Source organism: Gopherus evgoodei, chromosome 2, assembly GCF_007399415.2.
Source record: "Gopherus evgoodei ecotype Sinaloan lineage chromosome 2, rGopEvg1_v1.p, whole genome shotgun sequence".
NCBI classification, from domain to species: domain Eukaryota; kingdom Metazoa; phylum Chordata; order Testudines; family Testudinidae; genus Gopherus; species Gopherus evgoodei.
Genome location: NC_044323.1, coordinates 8,406,884 through 8,431,082, shown reverse-complemented (window position 1 = coordinate 8,431,082; position 24,199 = coordinate 8,406,884). Strand labels below are relative to the sequence as shown.

Sequence of the window (24,199 nt, the reverse complement as noted above, 5' to 3'; positions counted from 1 at the left end):
TTCAATGATATTGTAATACAATTATTCTCTGGTAATATAGGGTTGGACAGTATTTTCACAGGATATCATGGTCACTACTGAGTTTATTTGCCTCGAGCCTGATGACAAAGTTAAGAACTAAAGCAATGAAAGAATCAGAGCTGAACACCAATGTTGCAAAAACCAAGGTTTGGGAAAACAGAAGCCTGTTGGCCTGTAGGAGATGATGGGGTTGTGGGAGGATAAGTAGAGCATATCTGCTTTTGAGATGCCCTTTACAAGGACAATGCTGGTCATTAGTTGGAAGTATAAGAGGAAACCTGACTTTTACTATATCAACGATGAGACAAGACTTCATCTGGTGTTAATCAGCATAGATTCATTGACTTCAGTGGATCTGTGCCAAAGCACACCAGCTGTGGATCTGATCTTAAATCTTTACCCAAGAGTTGTTTGACTGATCGGATCGACAACCAGGCTGCCAGTAGAGAGTGGGTAGTGGTATTTTGCTACTTTTCTATCTCTTCGGGTCTCTGGTCAATATTTCAGCAGGAATCTAGAACATAAGAATGGCCCTACTGGGTCAGACCAAGCGTCCATCTAGCCCAGTATCCTGTCTTCTGACAGTGGCTAGTGCCAGGTGCCCCAGAGGGAGTGAACAGAACAGGTAATCATCAAGTGATCCATCCTCTGATACTCATTCCCAGCTCCTGGCAAACAGAGTCTAGGGACACCATTCCTGGCCAATCTAAGTTTATTTTTTAATGTAGCAGATCTATGTAACTCCAGCTGGCACCCATTCATCTCTCCCTATGCCCTCGCTGGCCTATGCCATGGTTTGGGAAAGAGATCCCGACCCATCCGAGTTTTGACGTATTTAGGCACCAGATTCTGTTCTTAGTGTTCATACTCACTTTTCTCCCTCTGAAGGTCAGATGGAATATTCCTTCCCTCAGAGGCATCAGCCACCGTTTGCTCATCTGATTATCTTAAATAGAGGAAACATTTATTTGTATAGGCTAGAAAACAAAGAGAAACAAACCAATAATGGTAAAGAAACATATATAGCGTGATCCTAGTAGCATATGTACAGCGGCTGTAAAGCCTGTGTCCCAGAGTATGAACATATTACAGAGAGCATCTGTGAACAAAGTTTTTCTGGGCTTCTCCTGGCTTGGCAGCTTAGAGCCTCAGCACATGTCTTTTCTTAGTGCAAAATCATGAACCCCTTACTTACATTGGTGAGCAGTTACTCACCCAGGTGGTCCTCTTGATGGGATTACTAGGGTGAGTGACAGGTCACTTATGTGAGTAAAAGATTCACACAATCTGGCCCTGAGCAATGTGTGCGTCCTCTCTCTGCTGCTACCGTATTCTTCTTCATTTATCGCACTCCCTGTGATCTGGCAGCAAAGAGTTTATCCCATTAAGATATTCTTTTCACGGTATGGGGCAGTATTAGGGTTTACTGGGTACAGTGAAGTAGACACAGGAGGCCTATGTCCTATTCCTGGCTCCAGGGGCGCTGGAATAATGTGTGTAGTGGGGCTGCTGAGAGCTATTGAACCAAACTGTAAATCTTGTCTATAATAGAAACCACTTCAAGCCAGAGCAGGGGTGGGCAAACTTTTTGGCCCGAGGGCCACATTGGGGTTGCAAAACTGGATGGAGGGCCAGGTAGGGAAGGTTGTGCCTCCCCAAACAGCCTGGCCACAGCCCTCTATCTGCCCCCTCCCACTTCCTGCTCCCTGACTGCCCCCCACAGAACCCCTGACCCATCCAACCCCTGCCCCCACTCCTTGTCCCCCAACGCCCCCCCCAGACCCCTCGCCCCAATTGCCCCCCTCAGAACCCCTGACTCATCCAATCTCCCCTGCTTCTTGTCCTGGGACTGCTCTCTCCTGGGATCCCCTTCCCCTAACCACCACCACCCCCGGGTTCCCATTCCCTATCCAACTCCCCTGCTCCCAGTCCCTTGACTGCCCCGACCCCTATCCACACCCCCACCCCCTGACAGGTCCCCTGGGACCCCACACCTATCCAACCCCACCTTTTCCCCATCCCCTGACCACCTCCCCATCCTCCACCCCATCCAACCGCCCCCCCTGCCCCTTATCCAACCACCCTGCTCCCTGTCCCCTGACTCCCCCTCTCCAGAACCCCCTGTCCCTTACCCAACCTCCCGGCCCCGGCCCGCTTACCATGCCACTCAGAGCAGCATGTCTGGCAGCCGTGCCGCCCGGCCGGAGCTAGACACGCTGCTGCTCTGCTTGGCAGGAGTGTGCCGCTCCGCCACCCAGAGTGCTGCCCATGTAGCAATGTGGCTGCAGGGAAGGGGGGACAGCAGGGGAGGAGCTGAGAACTAGCCTCCCTGGCCGGGAGCTCAGGGGCCGGGCAGGACGGTCCCCAAGGGCATAGTTTGCCCACCTCTGAGCTAGGGGTTGCAGCAGCACCCCTACTTCCAGCACCTATGTCTGGCTTTTACCGATCTTCTATGTCAACTTGAGCCAATCACATCACCTCACTCTCCCTTTGTTTTCCCTTTATCTGTCTTTGCCCCTGCCTGGAAGCTAACCAGGCATTTCTTGCTGTGTGTTTGTACAGTGCCTGTATAACGGAGCTTGGACTGCTGTTGTGCTGAGTGCTATCATAATATAAATAATAATGGCAGAGATTCATTAGCATTGAATTTCAAACACAGTATTAGAATCATAGAATCATAGGACTGGAAGGGACCTCGAGAGATCATCTAGTCCAGTCCCCTGCACTCATGGCAGGACTAAGTATTACAATGCATTTATCCCCTATTCATTTTTTTGCCAAACACATGTGGTTCTCATGGTGTATATGGTCTCTATTACAAGAATACTAATCAGAAGAGAGGAAAAAGTTTACCTCATTTCTACCAAAGGTGTTTGATTTAGGGGGGAAATGGAGCAGGTGGTTTGCATAAAACCTCATTAGTCTTTTTGATTGTTTCAGACATCTCTTGGAAGAAAATGTCTCATTATCATGCATATTTACGTAGCCCCTGGTATTGTATTGACTGTCATATAGCACCACATTATAGAGCATATTATTTAATGACTTTAAGATTTATATGACAAATACCATTCCTAGTGGGTGAGCAGACAGTGGGCATCCCAGCCTACCAAAGCTAACAATGTATAATTTGATCTGGATTTCCATCTTCATCATCCTGATTATATAATTAACCTTTGCAAGTTGATGTCTTTGAGCCTTCTGGAGAATGAGGTTTGCGTTTCTCAATAGCAGACAACAGCATTCTTAGAGGAAAGCCTCCATCTGGCAAATGGACTGACACAGGCAGACAGGTGGCCTCAATTAGCAATTTCTTCAAACCCCAGAAAAGATTTAGAGAGACGATTTGCAGCAACATTGGAGTATGCTGTGGTCAGCAAATCTGAATAAAGTTTCAAATGCCATTCCAGCATTATTTAGTGATGATTTCAGTTTGCTATTTGACACTTTTTTAAGTATATTAGGAACAAAAAGAATCCTGACATTGGTAGTGGTCCATTACTAGATGGCATTTGACTTGATGCAGCATCATATTTTGATTTAAAAGGTTAATTTTGTATCAATCATGAACTAGATTAAAAACTGGCTAACTGACAAGCCTCAAAATAGAATTGTAAATGGAATGATCATGGATTTGGTATGTTTCTCACAGGTGGCCCAGGGATTGGTTCTTGGTCCTCTGCTATTTAATATTTTTTATCGGTGATCTGGAGGAGAACATAATATCAGAATTAACAAAGTTTGCAGATAACCCAATAATTTGGGGAGTGGTAAATAAGAGGACAGGTTTCTGGTACAAAGTGAACTGGATTGTTTGGTGAACTGGGTGCAAGCAACATTATGTGTTTTTAATATGGCCAAATATAAAAGTGTACTGTCATGTTGTCTGGAATGGCAACAACTGGGACTGTCTATCTCAGGGCGGGCTGCCATAAAACAGGGCAGACACCCCAAATTGGTTGTATGTTGTATAATTAAATTTCACCAAGCCAGTAACAAATGTGAACTCCTGGATCACTGTACCAGTCTTACCATAGAGTCCAGACAGTCCCCTCAGACTCTCCAGCCTATTTTGCCACCAGACAAAATGGACTTTGTGATAAAAGGTCACTTATACCAAAAATCACAGCACATCAGGTTGCTCCCAGTCCCAAAAGACCAGTCTCTTACCCCAGATCAATTTGTGCTTTATATCTTACACCAAAGACAATGCTGGTGGCCAATTCTATAGTAAATTAACTAAAGATGTATTAGCTAAGAAAATGAAATGAAAGTTATTGAGAGGTTAAAGCAGGTAAAATATATGCACAGGTGAGTCACAGTTTGTAAGTCCCAATGGTGGCAGAGATGTAATAAACTGCTAGTTTCACAAAAGTCTTTTCATGGTACCCAGATTGTCTCTGGAAATCTCTGCTGTTACATTTCCCTGTACGAATCCAAACAATCCAGTGATGAAGGATCTCTCCTTGAATCCATTCTTATAGCTTCTTCTCAGAAAACAAGCTGAAGGTGTCACTACTGACGTGGGCTTTTTCCTTTGAGGACAGAACGTGAGGAATGCGTTTTGAGTCTTTGACCTCTGATGCTCACCCACAATGACCACTGGCTTTGAAATGAGCACTTTTCTGTTCAAGTTCTTCATTTGCATTCCACAAGGCTTCTTTCTCCTTTGATGGGTTATTTGGTTACAGGGGTATACCCAACGTAAATGTTTGCTGTTACATAACGGGACATAGACAAGTAACATGCTTAATTTTCATTAAGTTTAAATACCAAATATGCTTGAACAATTACTTTGATCTATACTAATACACCAGAGAATTGACCTGGGGTTTCGGCATGAGCTGGCACTTGATCTGCCAGCGTCACATGTACATCCTAGGAACAAAGTGCAGGCTGTCCTGATAGGATGGGGTCTCTAGCCTGGGAAGCAGTGAGTCTGAAAAAGACTTGGGGGTTATGGTGGATAATCAGCTGAATGTGAGCTTGTAGTGTGTTGCTGTGGCCAAAAGAGCTAATTTGATCCATGGATGTATAAGGAGGGGAATGTTGAGTAGGAGTAAGATGGTGATATTTTCTCTGCTGCTGCCAGTGGCGTGACCCCTTCTGGAATATTGTGTCTAGTTCTAAGGCCCACAAGTCAAGAAGAATGTTGATAAATTGGAGAGAGTTCAGAGAAGAGTCACAGGAATGATATAAAGGATTGGATAACACGCTGTATCATGACAGACTCAAGCAGTTTGATCTATTTAGCTTAACAAAGGGAAGGATAAAGGGTGATTTGATCACAGTTTATAAGTTTAAAATTTGTTAATGGGCTCTTTGATCTAGCAAACAAAGGTCTAACATGATCCAATGGCTGGAAGTTGAAACTAGAGTAATTCAGGCTGGAAATACTCCACACATAATTGAGGTTGATTAACCATTGGAACAACATACCAAGGGTTGAGGTGGATTCTCCATCACTGGCAATTTTAAAATCAAGACTGAGTGTTTTTCTAAAAGATCTTCTCTAATTCAAATAGCAATTAATTCAGGAAAGTCCAATGGCCTGTGCTAAGCAGGAGATCAGATTGGCTTTATAATCTATGAATCAGTGTGACCCATACCATTCAAACACCTGACCCAAACACTCATGAAAGCAATCTTTACTAACCCGTCAGCCATTATATGTTTTAGGATCTGCCCTTTATTCAGTAAGAAAACATAAGGCTTGATCCCACTACCATTGAAGTGAGTGGAAAAACCCACTGAGCAACTCCAGTCCTGTGGACATATTTTCTCAGCTGATGTAAATTAACATAGCTCAATAGAACTTTGTTTATTTACTCCAGCCAGTGATCTGCCCTGTATTGTATCTGTACCCAAATGGCAATGTAGCGGGGTGCTTACCCCGCTCCTGCCCTGAAGGGCTTAAAACAGTCCTGGGGGAAGGTTGTGGCTGGGAGCTGCTAAGCCGCGCTGATTGGGAAGTGGCTGCAGCTGGGCCACAACCCAGTCAGGCCCAGCTGGTCCCTATAAAAGTCAATGAGCCAGTGACAGTCTCTCTCTGCATTCAGAGAGAGAAGGGCCTGGCTGCAGGGAGCTAGAGACAGGGTACCTGAGTGGAGCAGGCCTGGGGACAGGCTGAGGAGCTGGGGAGCTCCAGCCTGGAAAGCCCCAGGCTGTGGCCTAGCAGAAGGCCAAGGGGTACTAAGGGTTGCTTAGGGCAGCAGGTCCAAACCCTCTTTGCCAGTGATGAGTAGGCTGATACTGCAATCTGCCCCAGGGCATGGGGCTAGACAATGACTGACAGTAGCCTGATACTGAGGCAAGGTGGGGATAGTGGGTAGGGGGTTCCCTGGGGAGGGGAGACACTAAGACTGAGGGGTTTCTGCCCCACAGGTAAAGGACACCTGGGTCCAGGGAGGGAAACGGGGGCTAGAGGACAGGCAGCTCATCTGCCTGCAGAGGGCGCTCTGGAGCTGGAATGAGCTAATTCCTGGAAGTTACCAGCAGGAGGCGCCGCAGGGGTGCATCCACTCATCTACACGCAACAATGGCATTCTAAAGAATTGTCTCCTTTTACTGAAGGTCTTTCTTTCACTCACAGCGTGAGAGGGAATTTAGCAGCAGAGCCATTCAGATAAGTACAGTGCTCCCTTTAAAATTTGATAAGATTATGTACTCAGATTCAACATCAAACGCAAAGAACCAGAAAGCAATCCTGCAGTAGCAGAGAGGGTTAGATTTTCTGTCCCCTTCTTTTCACACAGAGGCAGAGCACAATTCCAATTTGAGGGCCTCTTGCACAATCATTTTGTGGATATTAATGGGGAATTTGAGGGATTTCTCTGAACTCTTCTGCAAACTGGCAAGCCTTTCAGGCTTACAACCCTGAAAGTTGGGGACTTTACATTTAACGAATTTCATTGGCGGTCATGCTAAAGAATTTCCTTGCCAGTGAGATGCTCCTTGAAAAATGTTCAGAGCTTGTCGGGTTCCTGACAGAAGTGCTCAGAAAGGGACAGGAGCTGAGCTGTTTTACCTTATCTCCAGCAGCTAATAAGAATGAGCCTTTTTTTCTATCTTCTCAGGGGGTTATGTTGCTGCCCATAATCCTAAACAAACAAGCAAACAAAGTTTGTTTTACTTGAATAATAAGAAAAAGATGCTGGTCCAGATTGTCATCTTCATGCTATGGGGCAGATGGATTGAAATCAATGGAGTTAGGATGAATTACATAAGCTGAGGATCCAACCATCTATCTGCTAAGCACAGCTGAAGATGGTGGGCAGAAGTAATAGGTTATGGTATCCCAGTTCTGTAGCCAGTTTTCTGCCTGTCCAATCCTTACCATAGTTTAGAGCAGCCTCAAGGATGCTTTAAACCACAGTGGTTGGCTCTGGCTCTGACACACTGGCAAAGGACCCCCTGGGGGTGGGGGTTATGGCTGGAGCACCACCAACTTGAAAACAGGGGAATGTGGAGTAGAAATCCTGAGGTGATGTTACCATTGTATACAGCATTAGGGAGACCATTGCTGGAATCCTGTCTTGTTCGGATGTCAGCACTTTAAAAAGGATGTTGACAAACTGGAAATGCGTTCAGAAAAGAGCTAAAGGTTGAATCGAGGTCTGGAACACATGCCTTTGAGTGACTGCCTTCTGAAGCTCAATCAATGTTGTTTATCTGAGAGAAGGTTAAATGGTGACTTGATCACAGCCTGTAAGGCCCAGATTTTTAAAGGGTATTTAGGCATTGTTGCATTCAGTGTAGCAAGGCCTATGTAATTAGATGGTGAGTCCCATTTTCATAAGTGACTTAGGAGCTTTTTTTTATTGAAAGTCAATGAGACTTATTCTCCTAAATACCTTTGAGGATCTGGGTGTTAGGAATCTAACACCTATTGAAATCAGTGGGAGTTATGCACCTAAATACTTTTAAAGACCTGGCCCTACCTGCCTAAATCACTTTTCAAATTGGGATTTAGCCATCTAAATCCCTTATACCTTGCAATGCTAAGCAAAGCAATGGCTAAATGCCTTTAAAAATCTAAATACCTACACATGGAGATTTCTGATCATGATCTGATCTTTAATCCAGCAGATGAAGGTATAATAAGATCCATTGACTGGCTGGATGTTGAAGCTAGAGCAATTCAGATTGGAAATAAGGTGCATATTTGTTAACATTGCAGCACTTTACCTGGAGAGGAGTATATTCTCCATCCCTAAAGGATATCTACCTTAACCAGAAATAATGTGCTGGATGCAGGGGAAATATAGGGTGAGGTTCTCTGGCTATTGCTATGCAGGAGGTTGGACTAGATGCCCATAATAGTCTCTTCTGGCCTTAATATATATGAATCTATACTACCTGCATGGGAGCTGGGGGACGGGGAGTACGGCTTGCTCCCAGGGAGACCACCTGGTCAGTATTTGACTGGCCTGTCTGATTTTTTTATGGATTGGCCAGTTGCCAGAAAAAAATTTAATCCGCTGCATTTTTTGTTACCTGGGTCTAAAGATTTGCATTATTTCTGTGTCCAGCTAAAGATGCTGCAGTGTTCCCACTTCTGCAGTTTAAGTGATAACAGATCAACACTGTTAAAAAGACAGCAGCTGTCTACCCACCAACACGCGAGTGCACTGCTCGTGTGCGTGTGACAGGGTTTGAGTCACACGAGTGAGGAGAGGAGTGATGTCATCAATCTTATTTCTACGTGTTCTTTCTCTAGATATTATAAGTGGCTGTTGAGGGGGTGGAGGGGAGCGTTGCGGAGTTGCCCTCGGGTTGGGGTTGCAGCGGGCTTACCTTGGGTGGAGGAGAGGCTGGGTTTTTTTGCATTTCAAAGGTGGTACCCCTTGCTGCCTCCTTGCTATCCCTAATCGGTGCCTTGCCCTTACGCAGGGAGCACAAGGTGAAAGAGAAAAGGCTCTTGGGCCTAGACCATCAAAAGGTATTTAGACTCCTATTGTCCCTTAAAATCAGTGGGAGGTAGGTGCCTAAATACTTTTGGGGAACTGAGCCCTGCACTCCCACTCCCAGACCTCACCCTCATTTTTCATGTAGTCCTTAGGCAACCTCCTGCTGGAGTGACTGGACCAAATCCTGAGAGGTGCTGATCTCTTGGAGTGTTTCTGTTCTTCAGGACCTCTCAGATTTTATTTGCCTGAGGGGAAAACTGATGAAAGGCCTCTGGATTTGGCCCATAGTGTTCACTGACAGCTACATCAGAGCAGAATGCCATATCTGGGGGCCAGACTCTCCGTTGGAATAAATTGGTGCAGCTGGATTGGCACAGCTTAATTGGCTTCAGTTTCTGCCCGCAGAGAGTATGGCGCCATTATCGCTGTTCCGGTACCAGAATAATGCCTCCTGTTTAATACTGTTGTAGTCAGTACAAAATAACCCCACCTATTTTAAGCCTGTATGAAAGAGTTACACTCCTTTAGAGTAATGGACAGTATGTTTATGGGTGTGAGATGAAGGTAACTATAAAGCACTACCGCAAATTGAAAGGGGATTGGATTTAATTGCAACTCTTTCTATATTTCTCTCTTTCTCTTCTCTAGGATGCCCTGGGATGTGGGATAATATTACATGCTGGAAGTCAGCGAGTGTGGGCGAAATCGTCTTTGTCAAGTGTCCTGCTCTGTTCCGAATTATTAACTCTGAAGACGGTAAAATGCTCTTCTCCTTTCTTCATTTGTTCCATGTGGTTGCTGGATTCAGCAGCCTCTTGCTGCTTGCAGTCACGCTGATCATACAGCCAAGCAATTGATACTATGAAAGGGGATGAAAAGCCCTTTAGTGGACTGGGGCTGCTGGAGGCAGAGTGGGTAAACAATACATCAGGCTTCCAGAATTTATGTGTGTGTGGAGGAAAACTTCACATAATGTACAAGATGAGAGAATCACTACACTGATTACAAAATAGAAAGCTGTGCCTTTAGATAACCATTGAAGCTAATGGGAATTGTGATTGCTGTCTAAGGGCCTTGTATTATTAATACAAAATTAAAATAAAAATAAAAAGAGAGTGAGAGAGACAGGTCTTGAAGTCAAAACTCAGGGTCAGATTCTGGTTGGCCTCATGCATGTGTGTAGTGGGGAGGGGGAGAGGGTAGAAGGAACCTCCTCGCTTGTGTAGCCCATGAAAAGGTCAGGAAGAATTCCAGGGCCTTCAGTCACCCAAGGGTGGGGTTGGCTCTATTTATGCTTCCTATAAAAGGTAGAAATGGGAGGGGCCATGGTCCTACTACCCCAGACATCTGTTGGTGTAGCTGGCTGGTGGCGCATAGGTGAATCAAGAGTTGCAGTAGCAGTGAATATGCAGCCTGAGGCATTCAGGAGACTGATACCTCTTGGTGTTCCCTCTGGGGCAGTACAGCTGTACATCATCTTCAATGAAGGGTTGTGCCTAACTATCCCAATCAAGCCCTCAGTCCTTCCTCATGCAAAACTCCCAATGAAATCAATGGGAATTTTGCCTGAGTAAAATCTTCAGGACTTGAGCAAGTTATAATAAACTGTTAAACTATTTAGTCTGATTACTGATATTAACGCACAGGAAATGAGGTTCCCATCTGAATGCATGAGAGCGGCAGGCTTTCAAATTTGATTGGCAAGTTTTGTTTTTAATAATAATCCATTAATCACATTTTTGCTGCTGTTAAATAGCCCAATTTTGGACAATTCCTCCCAGCACTACTCCTTATCCAATGACATATCCATTAAATGGCAGCTCCTACTGAGAGGAGTGCTAACAAAACTCGATCCTGATCCCAACTGCTATTTTGCAAATTTTTCACATACATTCTTCTATAGTAAAGTCCACATTTGCACCTGGAAACACTGTACAGAAAAAGCTTTGTATATCTGAGCAAGTAAGGACTTCATGCACAAATACATGTGTGTGCTAAACCCCATTACCTTGTTGTGATTGCTTCAGTGTCCTGGTCATTTATTCTTGTAAAAACTCTACACAGGATTTTATATGTCTAAATGTTATCACAAAGACCTTGTTTTTGATGTCCGATAATATATGAGACCAGCTGCAGCAGCCTCAATAGTGCTGAGGAATTGGTTCTGTAGTGACTCAGAGATGCACTTCATAAATCATCACAGGCTAGTGATGATAGCAAAACAACATGCCAGAGTTTTATGGAGATAACACAGGCAAGAAAATTCTTGCTCTCGCCGTGGATTTCTGACCAGCCTGAGACACGGATACCCATCTGCATCACACACACACACACACACACACACACACACACACACACACACAGTCAATCTGATGGCCAAACTAGTTCATTCAGTTCATCTCCAGAGCAGCAGTTACACTCAACCAACAGTTTTTCCAGTACAATAATCATGGGGTGCTTGCGCTATGAAGGCAGAGTGCTTTTATGATGTTTATTGTGCACCAACTGGCGGCTGATTTATCATTTTCTTCTGATATAATTATAGCAGCCCGGCTTTCAATAGAGGTTCTTGTCAGAAGATTTTCCATTAGAAGCCCCGATTTTGGAGTGGTTTGTAATGACATTCTTTAAATATCCTTGAGCTGGAGCTTGGCAACGTAGAAGATCTTTTCTTATTTTATGCCAGTGCACTGCTCATGGATGTTGCTGGTTTGGCAATGCAGAGTGATGTCATGTTTATCTACAGGACAGTCAAGATTTCTCTATATTAAACATGCTTCAACCCCAAACCTACCAACTATCCCTCACCATTATGAACCTCAGTCCTGCCTTTATTAACATTCCACCCAAATTTGGTGCTCTCTCTGCTTTGGAAATAAACAGCCGTGGAACTGCACTTACAGACAGAGCTATGTACCACAAAGGGATGAATCCAGCAGTACTTTTAAATCTTCTGCATAAATACTTTTGTGTCCTGCATTTAGGATTTTTGTCACATGGTGCCTTCTGCAGTTGGTCCTTGGCTGATTGAGCTCTCAACCTTGACCTGGAAGGGTGAGAAGAAATGCAGTGTAAAAACCCATTCAGCTCTCTTGGTCTCCATATCAAAATCGCTAACAGGTGCCAAGTGGCATCACTTGCAGTTATTATGTGTAAACCTGTCCAACAGAAGCAAGTCGAAGACCTACCAAATCATCAAGTAACCAAACAGTTATTAGACTGTTAACAATTTGAGGCCACTACTAACTCAGACTGGCTTTGTACTAGTGACCCAAAGGTGGAAGAATCTACATCCATTTCAGATCCCCATAATCTTTTGGTATCATCCTTATACCTTGTTTATTTTTATTTGTCCAGTATTTTTGTTTCAGTAGGAGCAGAGTGGAGAAATAGTCATGTTTACATGACTGTTCCATTTATAAAGGGTTGGTTAATCACCAGACATAACAGGATATGACATTTCACATGACATGAAAACAGTAACCAAAATGATGAGGAATCCAGTGGTACCTTAAAGACTAACAGGTTTATTTGGGCATAAGCTTTCATAGGTAAAAAAACCCATTTCTTTGTTTTTTTACTCACAAAAGCTTATGCCCAAATAAATCTGTTAGTCTTTAAGGTGCCACCGGACTCCTCGTTGTTTTTGTGGATACAGACTAACACAGCTACCCTTCTGATACTAGTAACCAAAATGATATTTCAAGATCCATCTGGCTGAGAATTATGCAATCACTCCTAAATCTCTTCTAGTCTAGTATGTTAAGGACAGATCAAGTTTTTTGAGCTGTCACTCTCCTGGGATTCCAGGATGCAACATTTCTTTCTTGAAAATATGTTTGTGACCTCAATCCATCAAGAGACCTTAATTTCATTTTAGTCTTCTAGGGGAGGTTATAAATCAGAGAATTGTAGGACTGGAAGCAATCTCAAGAAGTCGTCTAGTCCAGTCCCTTGCACTCATGGACAAACTGGAGAAATAGTCTGAAGTAAATAGGATAAATTCAACAAGGACAAATGCAAAGTACTTCACTTAGGAAGGAACAATCAGTTGCACACATACAAAATAGGAAATGACTGCCTAGGAAGGAGTGCTGTGGAAAGGGATCTGAGGGTCATAGTGGATCACAAGCTAAATATGAGTCAACAGTGTGACACTGTTGCAAAAAAAAAAAGCAAATCTCATTCTGGGATGTAGTAGCAGGAGTGTTGAAAGCAAGACACAAAGTAATTCTTCTGTTCTATACCACGCTGATTAGGCCTCAGCCAGAGTATTGTGTCCAGTTCTGGGTGCCACATTTCAGGAAAGATATGGACAAATTGGAAAAGTCCAGAGAAGAGCAACAAAAATGACTAAAGGTCTAGAAAACATGACCTATGAGGGAAGATTGAAAAGAACTGGGTTTGTTTAGTCTGGAGAAGCGAGGACTGAGCGGGGGGATGATAACAGTTTCCAAGTACCTATAAGGTTGTTACAAAGAGGAGGGAGGTAAATTGTACTCATTAACCTCTGAGGATAGGACAAGAAGACTGGGCTTAAATTGAAGCAAGGGAGGTTTAAGCTGGACATTTAGGTTTAGGCATAAAGTTGCCGTTTGTCATGATTTTTGTAGTACAGTGCCAGTGTTGACTCTGCTGCTGACATGTCCTAGTTTATAGGCCATTCAAAGCATCCCAGCTCATCTTTGGTAAATAAATTGTGGTGTTGTGTGACAAAGCTATGATGTTGCACTGCTGTGTAACAAAGGAGGTCAAGGCACTACAGTGAAGCATCTTGGTCCCTCTGGATGTAATTTAAGGAGCTGTGATACTCAATAGTAATGTCGACCTATTTCTTATTTTCCATTTTTTTCCCCCAGTGAAAATGCTGGTTTTCAAAAGAAGTCCGTTGAAGTCCAGAAAGCACCCACAATTCTGTTTGGCATGACTGAGAAGTTTTGGAGCAATTAATTCTGTTGGTCCAGATTAGTAGATCAGAGTTGAGTAAAAACTAGTACAGATGACAGACTGCAGTGTTCAGGGATTGCCATCTGCTAGACATTGTGACATTTATTTATTTTGCGTGTGCATCATCGTCTAGCCAATGATGGCATCTTCAGTTCTTCTAGGCCACTGCTGAACCTAGTCAGCAGGCATTCCTCAACAATGTGCATCATCGTCTGTGTTGTGCCACAGCTGCACAAAGGGCTGTCACAAAAGCCCCAGCGATGCTAGATGGCTGCACAGAGACCAAAAGATAGCTATGACTGGCTCTTGCTGGGTCTTCTCTCTAGTCAGAATGAATTCCCCTCCCCCTACAAGTGCTCAACCTAGGAAGCTATACACTGCATTAAAAAGAGCATGATTATGATACATTTATTTACTGTATATAAAAACAGAGAAAATAATAGTTTAGATAGATTAGATAGATAGAGTGTAGTGTGTACCACCCATAAGAAACTCTCTAGTTAGAAGTTAGAGTTCTATAGCAATTACTCTAAAATACTATGGAATTCAATGGCAAATGATATCCTTTCCCTAGGTGTTTTGAACCATCATATCGGGTTCCATGGCTGGGATAGAACTAATTCCGTTGGATGGCTAAAATATTATTTGGGAACCGTTTCCTTCACTATTAAATTTATATAAGACCTTTTCATCAGGACAAGGCCAATTCCATCTCATGAAATGGGTGGGGAAAGAAGTACTAATGGTCTGCTCAAGGCTTTCACCTCACTTCTACAATCCGCTGTAACCCCAGACTTGTCTCCCATGTGTCCTGCCCAAGTTTTATTATACTAGTGAGCTAGAAACCACCGAAACTGCACTCCCACTACAGGATGTGAATAAGTTTCCATTAAAACCAATGGGAGTTACACATATTCTGCCATAAGAGAATCAGGCTGCAAGTCATTCCCACATCTACTGCATTATAGTTACAATAGGCACTGCTGCTTCCTAGGCAGTGGGCTTAGCTGTGGCAACTAAATCTGTTGGATTCAGGAAATAGTCTGCCGTCTTCCTCATTTTGAAATACATCATTCTTTTGGGAAAACTGAAGATTTCAGAAAAAATGGAAAAGAAAGGTAGGTAGGTAGGGGTGTGTGTGTGTGTGTGTGTGTGTGTGTGTGTGTGTGTGTGTGTGTGTGTGTGTGTGTGTGTGTGTGTGTGTGTGTGTGTGTGTGTGTGTGTGTGTGTGTGTGTGAGAGAGAGAGAGCGAGAGCAAGCAAGCTATGCTATCCCTATATCTTTCTCAGGATGAGTTGTGTATGGAAAAGGGCCCACTGCTTATTCAGATACTGTGACATATCTATCTATCTGATCATATGTAGATAGACCTTACGTACTTCGTCTTGCCCAATTTGAAAATTGCTCAGAACATTTGCCAGCGACAGTATCTCTTACTTTGGCTGCTTTATTATTGTATTACTAGCTGAACACCCATCTTCTCACGAGGGTGTGAGAGTCTCCTGCATGCAACCAATGAAACTGTTGCATGTAAATTAGCTGTAGAGTGAAAGTGGTGATGGGCTCAGTTACCTCTGAGATTACAGTGGTTTGGACTCTTGGCATTGCATAGATACATGTCTTGCTGTCTCACCGTGTAATTCATGAAGTCAAAATGGCTGAAAATGTTAAAATTGCATAGTAACAGACCACAGATCTCAATGGTGATTGAACTTGGTGATGTTCTGAACAAAAAGAGCTCTCCACCATGCTTGTAGCTGTTTCAATTGCTTCACACTGACTCAGGAGACATTTTAGGCTTCAGAGTGACATAGACAGTTGACAGTCCTGGAATGTTATTGATAGAGAGAGGCAGTAAAGCTGACTATTTAAGATCAGAGACTTTACAAGCAATAAAATGTAGCTAGAGAAAATACGCATTTCTACTGAGCCCGGAGAAGCAAGCTTTCTCTGTTACCAGCCGAAATTAATGTCAGCATTGCGGCAGTCAAGCACCCCTGGCAAATTAGTGTGGCTGAAGAATCAGGTAGCTGGGTCTGACTTTTCAGTCCAAATTTCTCTCTTGGTGGATTTGTCAGACTCCTGTGAGGGAAACTGACATGGGAAGCAAACTCCAAAAACAAGGAATCTCCACTGGAAAAATAAAGTTCCCCAGTCCACTATAGTTCAAATGTACAGACCACTAAAAAAATACTGCAATTGAGTGCAACTAGCATCAGGATACACAGGGAAAGAGGTGGCCTCTTTAGATATCCAGAATGTAGGTCACACAGGGCTTCATACTAAGCTTGACACCAGCATCTTGCATGGCACTCAGAAGCAAAATCCAGACTAAAGCAAGCTGTTGCTTTTTACTGAAACTTTTGGGTGTTTTTTGAAGATAATCCCAGACAGAATGCCCTTCAGTAGTCCTGGCTAGAGTTAATCAAATGCCAAAAAAACCCACCTGTGATGATCTGTACCAGGCCCTTTGATGCCCCTGCTGGAGACCTCAGGGTTCTGCCACACCCTGCCCCGGGAAAAGGAGCAGGGAAGGTGGGTTCTCCAGGCCTGCCTAGAAAGGCTTCAGAGAAGCAGCCAATCCAACCCCAGCAAGCTCAATTAAAAGGCACTGCAGGGCTTGAGACATTCAGTTGCTGGCTGGGACCAGAAGAGCAAAAAAGGAAGGACTGGAAGGCTGTGAAACTCTCCAGGCGAGATGGCCTGAGAGAGACCCTGCTCAAGCAGGGAACAGACAGAGAACCCTGAGGTAAGGGTGAAGAGGAAGGAGCTATATGGAAAGTGGCCCAGCGAATAGCAGCAGTGATGGAGTTAATTGAAGCAGCACATGGCTACTATTTGTATGGTCTCTGGGTTGGGACCTGGAGTAGTGAGTGGGTCTGGGTTGCCTAAAACCAGAGAACGGGGATAAGGCTTGTTTAGAGGCCCAAGTGAAGGGCAGGAGAAAGCCCTGGAGGCACTGCACTGTACCAGGATACAGACTTAAAACTAGCCCAGAAGGGGCTGAGATCTGAGCCCAGAGACAGGGCTGCAGACACAAACCAGGGCACTCTGATAGGTCCAAGTTGGACTTTTATTACCCCAGAAGAGGTTTGTTTGTTCATGCATAGAGACTGTGTTGGCCAGAGGGCTGGCCACTGAGGACCCACCTGATGCAGTTAACAGCAAGCCCAAAGGTGGCGCTGGAGGAGAGAGAATGTGGTCAAGTTTGCACCTGACCAACAGAAGGCACTCCTGAGAGGACAGTATCCCCAGTCACACCACCCTTACTTGAGAAAGAAGGTTACAAATTCCTGACCATTGGGGGTGTTAAAGAATATATTTGGTCACTGCTAACTGTCTGAGATTCCAGATCTCGGTGTAAACTCAAAAGCCTGTCTCTTCCACCAACAGAAGTTGGTCCACTAAAAGAGATTACCTCACCCACTTTGTCTCTCTGAGATTCCAGGAGCATTTCTAATTGGGGTCTTGATGACTTTTTCTTTGAGGGAAGCCAGGCGCCTGCATTCTTGCAGGAGGACATCAACAATTGCTATTAACAGGGGAACACTTCTTTTGGGCTGGTCTTTCATTACCAGTGAGTTCGCAGATGGAGACTATAACTCTCCCAGCTCCTCTTAACAAGCAGGAGGGATTGAAACTCACTATGACCCTGCTCCCACATCACCAGGCAGTCCAGTTGGGGAGGGGGATGAGAATTCACAGCAAGGAAGGATCACCTCTGTATCCAAGAAAAACTATCCAAACTTCTATACAGTGCCCTTGGTCTAGCCTTGGCAGATGCTGTGTTAGAGGACAAGAACATTTTGCTGGCCTTCCCCACTACCCTGGCATGGGAATGTAAGAGGTCTCTATGCTACCAGTGATCAAACACAAAGTGTGATCACCACCACCAGTGCTCCCGCCTCTTCTCCCTGCTTCATCAATACACCAGCGTGTGAAAGGTCTCTCGCAATACCCTATCCGAGCACAAAGGATAATCATAATGTGCTACCAGATCTCAGCAAAGTGCCCAGCCATTGAATAGTGTCTGCCCCTCAGAGAATTCCAGGCAGAAATAGCAATCTAAACCAATGCCTTCTCTAACCTTGCTGAGCTGCTGCTTTGCATAGAAACTGTAAATGAGACAATAAGGAATCGCCATCTGAATTGCTTTCAGAAAAGATGGAAGGTGAGGGAGCTGGAGTACTTACTGTGTGGGGATGGACTTAGGGCAGTGGAATCAGCAAGGAGAGGGGCAGGTACAGTGTGCAAGAAGGTGAGCTTAGCCATGGGAAAAGCTCAAGAATAAGACCCCAGAAAAGCTGCTGTCTAACTGGACTGTTGTTCCCTGATGTAGCTTCGCAAGCTGGCTGAACAGATTGCTGCAAGATCTCGTGCACAGCACAATAGGTGAGGGAGGAAAAGGGCATCTTGCAGCAGAACCTAAAAGAAGTTAGCTCTGATATTTATTAGCAAGGTGTTAACAGTACAATCAGTGCTGTACAAGACACAGAAGATATGGTCCCTGTCCAAGAAGCTCACCCCCTACCTAGGTGGAGAACACAACAGAGAACGTCTAGAGAAAAATTTAGAGTGGTAGCTGTGTTAGTCTGTATCAGCAAAAAGAATGAGGAGTACATGTGGCACCTTAGAGACTAACACATTTATTTGGGCATAAGCTTTTGTGGGCTATAACCCACGTTGCCACAAGAACTCCTTGTTCTTTTTTCTAGAGAAAGTGTTATCCATATTCTGTCCCTCTCTCTCTCTCTCTCCTTCCTCCCCCCTTACATTTATATAGGGCTGATCTTGCACCCTCTGAAATCAATGTGGGCTTTCCCATTGATTCCAGTTGGCTCAGGATCATATCCATTTGAGAGTTACCTTTTGTGAGCTGACCCTTTAACCAAAATACTTACTGAGGGAGAATGAGAATTATCGAAGTGCTTTGGAACAACATGAGCTCTGACTGCCTCTGTTCCCTCTAGCCATACTTGCTGCGCCATGAGCAAAGGGTTAAATAGAAGTTATCCCCAGATAAACATGTACACGAGGTAAACCAATCCCTATGCCAGCCAACATAGAGAGCAGGGGGGAGAAAGTCAATTTGTAGAAGACAATTTAAAAGAATGTACTGAGGCTTTAATTCGTATTCTATACTATTTCTTGGCCTTCTGTTCCATTCTGCCTGAGAAGCAGTTAGAAGTTACTTGAGAATTATGATTCACACACATCAAGATGGTAGCGAGGAGGTAGTTGTGATTGTCTATCTGCAATAGATAATGGCATTTCTCATTTGTGAAAACTCTATTACATAAATGACCAACAAAGAGGAAGAATGTTCTTGTGGCCAATACAGGAGACTGAGATTCAGGAGATCTGGGTCCAATCTCTGCTGTACACTCCATGTGACCTTGAGCAAGTCACTTCATCTATATGCTTTGGTTCTCCCGTCTATAAAATTATGATAAGCAATACTTCCTTTGTCTGTCTTGTCAACTTAGAGTGTAAGTCTGTGTCCCAAAGTATTATCTCTTACCATGTGTTTGTAGAGCTCCTAGCACAATGGGACCCTGAAGTGTGTTTAGGGTCTCTAGGGGGTATTGTGATACTAGTAATTATAAATAGTTATAGTGGTGATGAAAGATTTTCTGTAATTTTGAAAAAGTGGCACTTCGTAAGTATCAGAGTTGGCCATAGATTGTTAGGCCAAAATGCTGTTCATGTGCAGAGAACATGCCTTTCAGGCTGACTAATATTGTCTCAACGATTCCTTGTACCCCCCGCGTTGGTCTGCCAGTATCCATCTGTTGTCATTTGTCTTATGCTTGGTTTGTAAACTCCTTGGGACAGGGACTGTCTCTTTTTGTTCTATTCATACAGTGCCTAGCACAATGGTCCATGACTAGGGCGCCTGTTAGCCACAGTAATACGAATAATAAATAATAGTAATAACAATAGAAGGGACCACCTGATCATCTACTCTGAGCTGCTTCACATCACAGGCCACTAAACCCAACCCAATTATCCCTGCAGGGTTTGGCCAAAATATCATGGCCCTCTGGAGACTATAAACTATTGTGTCAAACACTAGACAGAATTATCCAACAAACAATATAATAGACAAGTAACACTTTGCTGAATGTATGATTGGATGGAGATTATTAGACCCACTATAGATCTTATTGACGTGTGTAAGCAATTACTGACTGAATAATAAATGTTCAAATACATTATTTGATGGATACTGTTCATCAAGTCTTGTGCTGTTACTTACTACACTTATAGAACCGACTTCAATGTGAACCATGACTGTAAGACTTTAATTGAAATCTCTAATGAAGAGGAAGTGCTATTGATTCACTGATTTCGTTTTTGAAAATGTGTTTTCTCTGTAGTGCCTTTGATGAATCTAGCCCATTTTAATCATCTCAAGTGTTTCCTTTGATTTATTTGAAAAGTCTAGTGCATCAGAGCCCTCATTGTCCATGTGCTGAGAATAATATAATAGGAGGACTCGGGTGGGAGCCAGGAGAGCGAAATGTTCTACAAAAAGGCAGCACATCAGCTGCAGAATGGTCATTGTCTGGGTCTTCAATGCAGTTCTTCTTTTTAGCCTGTGAGTTTCAAAGTCAAGCTGTGCTTCATTGGGACATGGCGTGGATGCTTCAGGACTAATTCTGCTCGACCTTACACCATTAAACCCCAGTGTCAATCCATTGATCTCCATGGAGTTCCAAAGGCCTACCGCTGAAACAAAGCAGTGGTAAATCAGTCTCTCTGTGAATGCTCACTGGGACATGGAGTACTGCACCCATTCTTTGTGCACTGTGCAGCCAGGAAGAGGAGGAGAAAGCCAAAGAATGTTGTGGTTGTAACTCTGGGTTTCTTGTTGAAAAGGAAACTCTGTTCTTGTTTTAACAGGGCTTTGAGAATTTGAGTCAGATTGAATGTGTACTGCTGATATGGTGATGGGAGTCCATATAACTACATACTATTGAGAGCATACATATTAAGGGCTTGTCTACATTACCTGCTGGATCGATGAGCAGCGATCAATCCAGTGGGGTTCAATTTATTGTGTCTAGTCTAGAGACAAGGGCTCTCCCGTCGACTCTGGTACTCCACCAGGGCGAGAGGCGCAGACGGAGTCGACGGGAGAGTGTCAGCCGTCGACTTACTGCAGTGAAGACATCATGGTAAGTAGATCTAAGTACATTGACTTCAGCTATGTTATTCACTTGGCTGAAGCTGCGTATCTTAGATCAATCTGCCCTTCCCCCCGCAGTGTAAACCAGGCCTAAGAGCAAAATTCTGCCCTATTTGAAAGCTCAGAGGATCGGACACCATCCAGTCAGCAATCTCAAGCTTCCTATCCAAATTCAGATTTAGGCCGCAACCCTACTTAACTTTAAGAATGGGAGTAACCCAACTGAACTCCGTGAATAATGTGAATAAACGTAGGCTTGTCTTCTCATTTAGCGACACTGTAGCCTTTTAGTGAAGCTGCTCCTATGCGAGAACTTTTCCCGCTGCTGTAGTTAATCCACCTCCACTAGAGGCGGTAGCTATCTCGAGAGGAGATCTCCAGCCAATTTAGCACTGTATACACAGAGGGGTTAGGTCAGTATATATGTCATTCAGGGGAGTGAATTTTTCACACCCCTGAGCGACATAGTTTTACTGAAATAGGTCTGTAGTGTAGACCTGGCCTTACTCACTTGCATAACTGTTTGTAGGATCAAGGTCATAAGGTCATTTTCTAGGTTTGGATACATGCACACTTAGGTGCCACAAACTTCAATGACAGTGGCATCCTGAGATGGGAAAGCCAGACTGTGGCCTGTAGCTTCCCTGCAATTATATTTACAACATGTTTTTTATCCATACGCTCATGTGATTGGCTTTGACTTCTAGTTACAATGCAGAGCATAAGGTAGAATATAAATCTAATTGACTTTCCCGTGGCTTAACGCATTAGTGAATATTAGGTTGATGGATAAAGTCTAAAAGCTCCAGATAGTAAAAGGTTCTCCTGGAACTTTCTCTAATGCATTAGCAAATTCTGGACTGCAGAAAAATGTTAATAAAATGGAAATGTGCTATTAGGACAGGCAAAAAATTATAGAAAATATGAATCCATTAACTATGTCCAGCACAGGTAAAAATGCAGTAGTAATTTGGCTAGACAGGGATTTTTTTTCAACATAAAAAGGCTATTCATTGCACAGAGCTACATTAGTGTAATGTTGTGTCTGTGGACTGGTCTACACTAGGGGAGGGGATCGATTTAAGATACGCAACTTCAGCTACGTGAATTACATAGCTGAAGTCGAAGTATCTTAGATCGAGTTTCCTACCGTCCTCACTGCGCGGGATCGATATCCGCAGCTCCCCCTGTCGACTCTGCTACTGCCATTCGTGTTGGTGGAGTTCTGGAGTCGTCAGGAGTGCGTTTGGGGATCAATACATTGCGTCTAGATGAGACGCGATATATCGATCCCTGAGAAATCGATTGCTACCCGCCGATACGGCCGGTAGTGAAGACATACCCTGTGACTGCAAATGTCATGCAATTCAAAATGAACCAAAATCCGATGTTCTATCACCACTGTATCTGAGTGCCATCTGAGTAGTCAGAAATAAACACAAATAGTGGGAATCTATCTTTCTTCCTTGTCAGCTTCTAGGAAAAATAGTTTAATTGAGAGAGAGAGAGAAATAGAGAGAGAGAGAGAGTCTGCTGCCAGTAGTTAATGGTAGGAGAAAAATAATATTAGAAGGGCTAGAAAATCTGATGCTTTAAGATTTAAGCCAATCTTTATTAGGGAGTAAGATGAGACCTTCGTGTGGGCCAGGTTATCCCACATCTGCCTACTGTGGGGATTTGTGCACCTTCCTCTGAAGCAGAGAGACAGGATACTGGACCAGATGGACCATGAATCTAATCCTGTCTGGCAATTCCTGGGCAAGTTTTGCCATTGATTTCAGTGAGAGCAGGTTCAGGGTCTTACTGAGGGACAGCAATCAGAGAACCCCTGGCTTGCATCTGATCCTGCTCCCAGTAAAATCAGTGGCAAAACGCCGATTGATGCCAATGGGAGATGGATTGTGCCTTTGACCCTCTTAGATAGATCTAGTATTTGTGCTGTGAGATTTAGTCATACACCATTTGACAAGAACAGTGTTCAGTGATTTTGGATGACACAAAATGTTGGCCAACCAGTCCCGCTATTTGCAAACCTACCCAGTGTTTCAAAATATGCAACAAATATGACAAGTGAAGGAATAGAGGTTGATGGATTTCTGCAAAGAGCCGTGTGATGGTATTGGCATTCTGCTCACAGAGTTAGAGATTAATCATTGAAAATGACTAGTGAGCTGAGTACACACATTTGATGTTGAATACAGGTTTCAAGCAACCTCAGCAGCCCAGTTTGCCTGAAAGGGATTTGAATAGAAGGATGATGATGATGATGCAAGAGGCTTGGATGTTTAGACTTGCTGATTTGTTTTCCTGGCCCCCAACTCACCCCATAATCCCTGTAACCTAAACACTGAAGTCTTTGATTTCCCATTTAGTTGCTCCAAAGTGACATTTCTATTTATTTTAAGAGCAAAAATGTAAAATAAAAATTATTGTATGTTTTTTCAAAAGCCTTGGGAAATAAAAATTATTTCCCAAGGCTTTTGAAAAAAACCTAAAGTACAAAGGGGGGAGGGATAGCTGAGTGGTTTGAGCATTGACCTGCTAAACCCAGCATTGTGAGTTCAGTTCTCAAGGGGGCTACATAGGGATCTGGAGTAAAAATCAGTACTTGGTCCTGCTAGTGAAGGCAGGGGGCTGGACTCAATGACTTTTCAGGGTCCCTTCCAGTTTTAGGCAATAGGTATATCTCATATTATGTATTTATTTAAAGTTCCTCTGTAGTTGTGCTGACAAGGGCCCAGGCATTATTTCTGTTCTGTACTGCTGTTCCTTTTTCAGCAGGAGCTAGACAGATCTCTCAACATTTTACATAATTTCCTTTTATAAAAGACCTCCATTTAAGGTAGGTGTGTGGCTATTCCAATCCCCAGTTAATAGCTGTAGGTCATGTTCAGCGTTAGTGTGGGACAATCTGAGGGCAGTGGGATACTTCATGTTCTAAAGGACTACGCTAATCTCAATAGTTAGCCTGCAAAAGACAGATAAAATGTTGTCCACATCTTTTCACTAAATGTATTTGTTCAGTAGAGCATTGACGGAACTAGCCTGAACATCATGAGGATCAGTTAGCGTTCCACCATGACGCTTCTTCTCTGGTGCAACACTACCATCTTGTGGCTACATATGGCTC

At 43.7% G+C, this 24,199-nt stretch overlaps 1 protein-coding gene across 10 annotated transcripts in view; it reads left to right on the top strand.

Annotated features, from left to right (window-relative positions):
- Positions 1 to 24,199, top strand: part of ADCYAP1R1 (ADCYAP receptor type I) — a 204,523-nt gene that overhangs the window by 117,877 nt on the left and 62,447 nt on the right. For all 10 annotated transcript variants that reach the window (XM_030549961.1, XM_030549955.1, XM_030549959.1 and 7 more), the window contains exon 4: positions 9,579 to 9,686. In XM_030549961.1, the coding sequence (XP_030405821.1) occupies positions 9,579 to 9,686 (108 nt within the window). The remainder of the gene's footprint in view (positions 1 to 9,578; positions 9,687 to 24,199) is intronic.